At 43.0% G+C, this 7,960-nt stretch overlaps 1 protein-coding gene across 1 annotated transcript; it reads right to left on the reverse strand.

The window, feature by feature from the left end:
* Nucleotides 1-828: 828 nt before the first annotated feature.
* On the reverse strand, nt 829-2,376 carry LOC109785028 (high-affinity nitrate transporter 2.1-like). Its single transcript, XM_020343637.3, has one exon. It carries the CDS (start codon nt 2,374-2,376, stop codon nt 850-852), a length of 1,527 nt encoding a protein of 508 aa, XP_020199226.1. The 3' UTR covers nt 829-849.
* Between the last annotated feature and the right edge of the window lie 5,584 nt (nt 2,377-7,960).

Genomic DNA, 7,960 nt, shown 5'->3' on the forward strand with positions numbered 1-7,960 from the left:
TACTGAAGGACGATGAAAGGCTAGTAAACATACTGTAATATATAAAGAGCTGCTCAAGTTTAAGAATCTCGGAGCGACTGCGGTTAGATTCAGTCCTGTCTTCGTCGTCAAAATAGCTAGTAAACAGTCCCGTCCGTATGAACCACGTGTTGATCGACCCGTACTCTCGCAGGTCAAAATCTTAGCGTGCTGAATGTATCTAAAGGTAGAAATTCGGATCACCGACTCCTTTGATTTTTTTTTCTCCTGTTCTTTTGGCAAACCTGACTCTTTTTTTCCTCGAGCACAGCAACTTTATTGACTTCGAGAAAATGCAAGTGTTATGCATGTCGCTATTGAGAGCCCAGGCTATAGATCACTCGGAATATTATAGTACTCCTCACGCTTTCAAGCATGCACCGCCACCATTGTTGTTGATAGAGTCGCTCTTTGAATGGTCCTGTACTTTGGTGTGGAAGAAGTACCTAAGTTCGCCGTACGCTTGCATGCGTAAGGGAGAGACTCGTGGAGTCGAGTAGTGTTTGCACTTTGGTGTGGAAGAGTTGTGTTCTCATGCATTATGCAAGAACAGTGACCAATGCTCTCATATTCATCTTTCTCGTAACATATTACAAGCCCTTACAAGTACAATGAAATAATCACCTGGTATATGTGGTAAGATGAAACGATGCATATTCCCATATTGATAGTTCTCATACATGATACAAGCCCCAGTTATTATTGACTAAGGCCTAGATAAGCGCCCAAAAGGCAGGTGGTCTGGGAAACCACACCGGCAAATGGGATGGTGCGTACGTATGTATGCATACGCGCATGGTATACATTGAGGTAAAAAAAAACACTAACGTCTTACACGTGTTGTGGCGTGCTGTTGGGCGGGGTAGCAGGTACGGCGAGGATGGCATTGCGTCTGCCACGCTCGGATATGCTGTTCTCGGCGAACTTTAGGCCAGCCATGTGGAGGCCCTTGCCCTTCTCCTCCTCCGTCCACTCGGCGGCATAGTACTCCTCCTCGGTGGCGTCCGCGCTGGGAGGGACAAGCATGGAGCCCCACTGTGGGAAGTGCACGAGAATGACGGGGAGCGTGCACGCCATGATCATGATGCCCATGTACTGGAGTCCTTTGCCGGTGGTGTATTGCGATGAAGTGAAGAAGAGGAGCTGTGTGAGACCGCCACCCACATTACCGCCTGCACCGGTCATGCCTGAGACGAGCCCGAGGGAGCGGCGGGAGACGAAGGGGATGACACCATAGACGGCGCCGCATGCAGCCTCAACACATATGGAGTACAGGACCATACATGCTATGGAGGTGGGAAGGGTGGATGCACGACCGAGACAAAGGCAGAAGACTCCACCAGCAGTCTGGAGGATCCAGATGTTCCAGAGTCGGGCACGCATGCCGAAGTACCGAGCACCAAGGTCAGAGAGGTACCCGCCCATGGGGCGTGCAAAGATATTGGCCAAGCCAAAGCAGGCGGCAATGATACCTGCTTTTCGAAGGTCGAGGTAGAAACTATCGTAGTAGTACCCGGCAATCACGTTGTTTGAGGTGAGCTCGACACCCATGCAATAGCCATAGATGAAGACAAAGATCCATGTACGGTAGTTGGTGATGGCGCCCCGTAGAACCTTGGAGAACTTGTCCTTGTTCATGCCACCATTTTTCTGGAGGCTCCTTAGGTTGCCATCAGGAAGGTCCTGTCCCAAGGTGAGCACGAGCAAGCCCATCACCACCAACATCATTCCTGGCACGAAGTAGGCGATGCGCCACGCGGTGAAACGCGTCGCACCACATGCCTTGATGGCATCGAAGACGAAGGGCATGATGAGCTGTGTGGCACCTCCACCCATGTCTCCCCACCCCGCTGTTAAGCCACCGACTGTCCCAATGATCTTGCTATTGAACATGGTGCTGATCCAGTATTGGCATGACACAAAGGTGGCAAGTGAGACACCGATGAGGAAGCGTACAGTGATGTATCCGGCGGGACTGTCGATGACGGACATGCAGAACACTGCTGGTGCGGAAAGCATGATGAGGAAAGCACCACCATAGCGTGGGCCAAGAAGGTCGCAGATGGCGCCCATGGCCAGCCTTGAGAAGATGGCGCCAGAAACAGAGGCGACCCCAGCGTTGCCGATGTCAGCCTTGGTGAGGTTGAGGTTGTCGCGGATGATGGGGATGAGTGGCGCGGCGGCGAAGGTGGAGACAACGCAGGTGAAGAAGGACATCCATCCAAGGTGGAATGCACGCATGTGTGGGTTGCCGAAGGAGAAGATTTTGATGGACTTGGCCTTGTGCTCAGAGTCCACCGGCAGCGAGAAGTTGGTGGATGCTGCGGTGGCGCCTGTCGAGCCGATCTCCATTTCCATGTCCTCTTCTGTTGAGGCCCGAAGCCTTCTTCTTTCCTTGGTACTTAGCTCTCTTCAGAGCTGCACCGCGGACTGAAGAGGCGAGAGCTAGGTAGCTAAGTCTCTAGGTTGTAATGGTTGGGTGCTCAAGAGGTTAGAAGGATACATGTATTTATAGCATGCACGGTCCTTACTTCAGTTTGACACGTTCTCTGTCCTCTCCTGACGTTTCCTTTTGTCCCCATTTCTCTTGATCTGCTGAAATTAACGCAGAACATCAGTCACATGTTTGACCTCTTCTGCTTCTTAATTAGTAAGAGCGTCCATCTGTCTCGTTGAACTTATCAGGCTGTTTCGTTGAACTTATCAGGGTTGCCGGTGAAAACCATGTATTGGTTCTAACAGGTTCTAAAACAAAGTCCATTATGATGGGAATGCCATGCTATAAAAACATGTAAATTCTCAAGTTCGCACTGAAATTTTGAAAAAAAAAAGGTTTTCCATGGAGCTGCCGTATGCACAACTTGTTTTCAATTGGATTTTTTTTTCTCGTATCTTTAGGTATGTGCATATTTCACACATCATCATATGCATGATACTGGCCGTGAACCCATGTTTTAACAAACATCATATGTATAGATACTAGGCGACGTGTGTTTTTCATGTAGTGTGATGTATGATACTTATTTATTTTTTGCTGGTGTATGATAGTTCCTACTCCCTCCGTCTAGGTGTGTAAGTCATCTTACAAAAACCAAATAATCCTAAAACACTTAGGCGCGGTGCATTAAATTCTACCTCGTTTCTTGTTTATTGACATATCAACCAATAAGAGATGAGGGGTGTGCATGCTTTTAATGAATTGAGACTACCAAACACGACATGCAGTGGTTAGTTCATTGCATGCAATGCTAGTAATTAGCAAATAAACATTAAGGTCTCTCGTTTTTCCCTCCTCCTTGGTCACGGTGCACAACCTAAGATGACTTACTCACCTAGACGGAGGGAGTACTATGATCAGCCTTCTCAACAAGTAAAGGAAAAGTAGTGATTAATGGAAGTTTTAGGGCGTCACACCCTAGGTAGTGAATGCCAAGCATGCCAATAAATGGAGAGTAACTAAGACATGCAGTGGATGATTTTTCTTTTTTTGAAAGAGAAGTATTTTGAATGAATGCTTGATGATTGAAAAACGATTCAATTTCTCTTGAGAAAGGTAGAGGGACGAGAATGTGGCCTTTTATTTGTGATTTTTAAGATTGTTCTTATATACATGAAAGGTGGGAGTAGCTAATATAAACAAAACCACAGTCATTTACAAAAAACATGCACAGTGGTGTTCGTGCCGTTCCATGTTAACTCGTTGGCTCCATATATATAGGAATATGTGGCTCTACGGCGAAAATGCGCTTTGGTGGCCGAGCCACCTGGAGGTCGTTATCACATCCGTCAGTACTTGTCCTGATCAGCGCTGAGCGGGTATGCAGCTACCGTATTTTCAGACGAGTCTGTTGCACAGTGCCCGTATTTGCGGGCAAATAAACAGCGCCAGCTCACGTACACAGTCGGCGCAGCAGTGCGGGCACACATGTACTTTCATTAATATAGACCCACGCGTACAACTGCGGCGTGCGTCAAAGCAGATGCTTGAGTTGCTGAGCGCGATAACAAGGAAAGGGTTCGCGCCGCTGATGCCGTGCATGCTGGTGCTAGTAGCGACGTGATGCTCTGGGACAGCTAGTGTGATGATACGAAGCACACAAACGGGTTTTGGTGCAAATCTCTGAGCAACATAACACGGTGCTTCATAAAAACTAAATAAAATAAAATCAATGAGTTAGCTGATGCATGTAATCGATTTATAAAAAGTATATAATCAGATAGCATCCGGTAGGGCAGTACTCCTTTCTACATGTTTTTTTTTTTCAAAAATGTCATCATAATATACTAGAGTGCATCTTATTTGCGCTGATTAAGAAACACTCGGTATTAAGTGTGGCTGGCTTTTTTTCCGATAAAGGCCGGTTTTTACTGATTCATAATGTAGCATTAAGGGAATACATGCACAATGAACAATAACACACACACAATCCTGCTGGCAGATAGCAAAGTTATACAAGACCAAAGCTATGCTTGGGATGAAGAAAAAAAAATGAAGCGATCAAAACACAAGGAAGTGTGGCTGGCTTAAGAACTGAAGCGTACTGATAGTCATACGGACTGCAAACTTTGGTAAAAAAAAAGGTAAAAAACATCATTCCGTATGCGTGATTTATCTTGTGTCTCGCTAGTATCCGGTAATTAGTTTTTTTTTTGCTATGAGAGTTCCTTGGTGTTTTAATCTCTGGAAAACACTGATTAGTACACTCAAAATGGCATGGTGTTGACATGGGAGGCAGTGATGCTATGACATCGAAGAACATAACAAGGATGCATCGTTCAATTGCTAAGGGAATTCTTACTAGGGGACGACTATTTTTCAAATAAATCGCTGATATAAAAGTCAAACAATTTGAAGGATTTTTTAACACATCAAACAAAAAAAATGTGATCCAAAAATAATGGGGGAAAGTGTGTACATGATGCATGCGAAAAAAATGAGGGCAAAGGTTATTCATGACGAGAACAATTTGAATTATCCATAATTTGGCTAGTTTTTTTAACCCATCAAACCAAAAAAATGATGATCCGGAGAGGTTCGTGAATCTAGTATCTCTTGATCCAGAATATCAAATATGACGAAGGAACGGACCTCCACAAACATATTTGCATCAATGGCATCAAACAACAGTGTACATGAAGAAAGTTCCATCGATGGTGCAGGTTTGTTTATTCGCCAGAGAGGGAGGGAGGGTAGTAATGATGCCTAGATGCTGTTCGTGTGCCTGGCACGGCACCTTTGAACATGACATGCATGCACGCTGTGTACCCGTGACCCATGTACAATCGCAGCACTGCAGCCCATGGCACCATTGTATTGGAATTGAATACTCGGCGTATATCCACGAGAAAAGAAATCAGCACACATCACAACACTATCCTAGATGGCACAGATTTCGGCCTCCAGGTAGCTCGGCCACCAAAATGCCACACTCGCTCTACAGCCTCTACCTATGTACATAGATATTAAGTTTTGTTAAGTGAATATAGTAATATGCAACTTTTATGATATATAGTCATATATAAGTACTCACTCTGTAAAAATATATAAGATCTATTAGTGATCTAAATGTTCTTATATTTCTTTACAGAGGAGATGTCACATAAATATACTAATAACATAATTGTTGAGCAACGCCTTGTCCCAACCTAATATCCAAAGTATAGAAGATGGAGTGGTGTATTTCGTTAGAGGTTTATGACAGCTCGAAACAAAGGTTAATTAGGTGAGGACCAATTCACCAATATTTAGAGGACACTGGTGAAAGCGCTGTGTGAAACCGTGCTGGGAGTTTCTTCTTTTGGAATCTAGCTAGCTAGTGTGTATAGTTTATGTGTTCTCGGAACAGCAGAGCTAAAGCAAGAATTACTTGCAAGTAATTAATGGCGACCTGACAGCTTATTGGCTTCTAACGTAATTGAGAAATTATAATGATACATTATATGATCTGTCGAGTTGAGCTTATCAGGGTTGGCATGGTACGATAATTACTACGTTGATCGTGTACAAGAGTTGCAACCCAAATGTATTGGTATGTATATATACGACTAGCTGGGGAGTACAAACACAACCACATAAAAGTGTACGGATGAGTGATGTGTATACGACCAGGTACCTCCTCCTTTAAGTGACTCGCGTCGCGATCGACGAGATACGTTTTTTGACTCACCTTGATTTATATAACTTGACAGGTTCTAGAATGAATCTTTGACTTAGACCAGGTGGTAACCAGCAGCAGCACTAGCGGAGTCAGCACGACATTCCAATTCCGTGTCGTGTAGCTTACCGTGTAAGTAATTAAGTACCAAGTATAGCAACGACGTGTGTGACTACGTGCACATGCATGCAACTGTATGGTGGCTGCGTCGTCGTCGTCGTCAAAAGTCAGGCTCCGTGCATCTAATGTCTACTACTAACTGCTAAGAATATATAGAAGTGAATATAAGTGGTAACAAGTGGGAAATCCAATTGGGCTCTAGGAAGCATGTGCTCCTGCGCGCCCAAAATGTATTTTGCAAATGTAAAAAAAAAATGAAAACAATTAGATGTGTTTATTGTCACACCAAATTGCTAGTACCTGCAAATTTTCAGGGGAAACTTTAAGCATTTTGACTTGTACAAAAAAAGTAAGTCGAACGACAAATGTTACCTTCAAAATTTACACATAATTTTTTTCCCGTTGATGAAGCACTGCTATTCCGTTTCCCATGAAAATTGGCAAGCACACTTGTTACAATAATATAAACATCTACATAAAAAAAAATCAGGTTTTTAAATTTTAAATTTACAGTTCACCCGGGAGTATTTGCTCCCTAGAGCCAGACCGGCACTCCCGTAACAAGTACGGATATAAATTAGTTGAAGCCTCGCGCGTCATTATGGGAACCTTGTTGAAAGAAATGTAGGAATAGGTGCTATAAAATGTTAACCTTGTTGAAAGAAATGTACAAAAAGGTGCTACAAAACAACTAAAGCTAATGGAAAATAAATGCATGAGTATTTCGATTTGCATGTTAGAAACAATAAGTTCAAAATTATGTATACTTTTGTATCATTCATGACCACGGGTGTAAATACTTCAATTCTGTCATTTTAGCCCAGAATGCTTTGATTTTGGTGGCACTGTTTGATGGGACCTTACTATTCATGTTAAAAACACGGATTGATGAATATTAAGGTATCATTTGTATTTTCTTCACTAAGAATACAAGGGGTGTCAATACTTCATGAAACTTCACACGTGAATAGAATGGTCGACCAAGTTTGATACCCCAAAACTGCACAATATTTTAAATTTTGTAGTTTCTTCTAATTTATTTTTCACGTGGGTGTGCATGGAATCATGTTTACCATTATATTTTCGGCTATAAGACCGCTAAAGCTAATGTAAAGCAAATGTATGTGTGTTTTGATTTCCATGTTAAAAACAATAAAAATAAAATGATGTATAATGAAAGAAAAAGGTTTTAATCGTTGTTTATGAGACTGGGATTTTCTAACAAAACACATGTGAAGGCTTCGTTGTCATGTCAGGTTTGCCGCATAGTTCACTTTTTTCTTTTCTTTTTTTGGAAAGAGGATAACTCCCAGCCTCTGTATGATGATGCATATAGCCATATATATTATTAAGAATGCAAAATCTAGCAGCCGAACAACATTGACCCGAAAATAAAGTGAAAAGAAAACCCAAGGCCGCATGCCTTGCAAGCTTCATAGTTCATAGGCATCATAGTTGTGCTTCCTCACTGTGTAAAATTTGCTTACTTTTCATACTTGAGCTTCTCCCCTGTGGTAGTTTGCTTCGTATGTTTCATATTTCTGCATCTACGTTGTGTTCAGTTTGCTCCATTTTCCTGCTTCATATTCTTTTGTAGGTGTCGTGTTTGTATTCAAATCAATCAACTCGTGCATCATACATTGTTGCAACCCCAATGGGAACTGAAG

Source organism: Aegilops tauschii, chromosome 6 (assembly GCF_002575655.3).
Source record: "Aegilops tauschii subsp. strangulata cultivar AL8/78 chromosome 6, Aet v6.0, whole genome shotgun sequence".
Classification (NCBI taxonomy): domain Eukaryota; kingdom Viridiplantae; phylum Streptophyta; class Magnoliopsida; order Poales; family Poaceae; genus Aegilops; species Aegilops tauschii.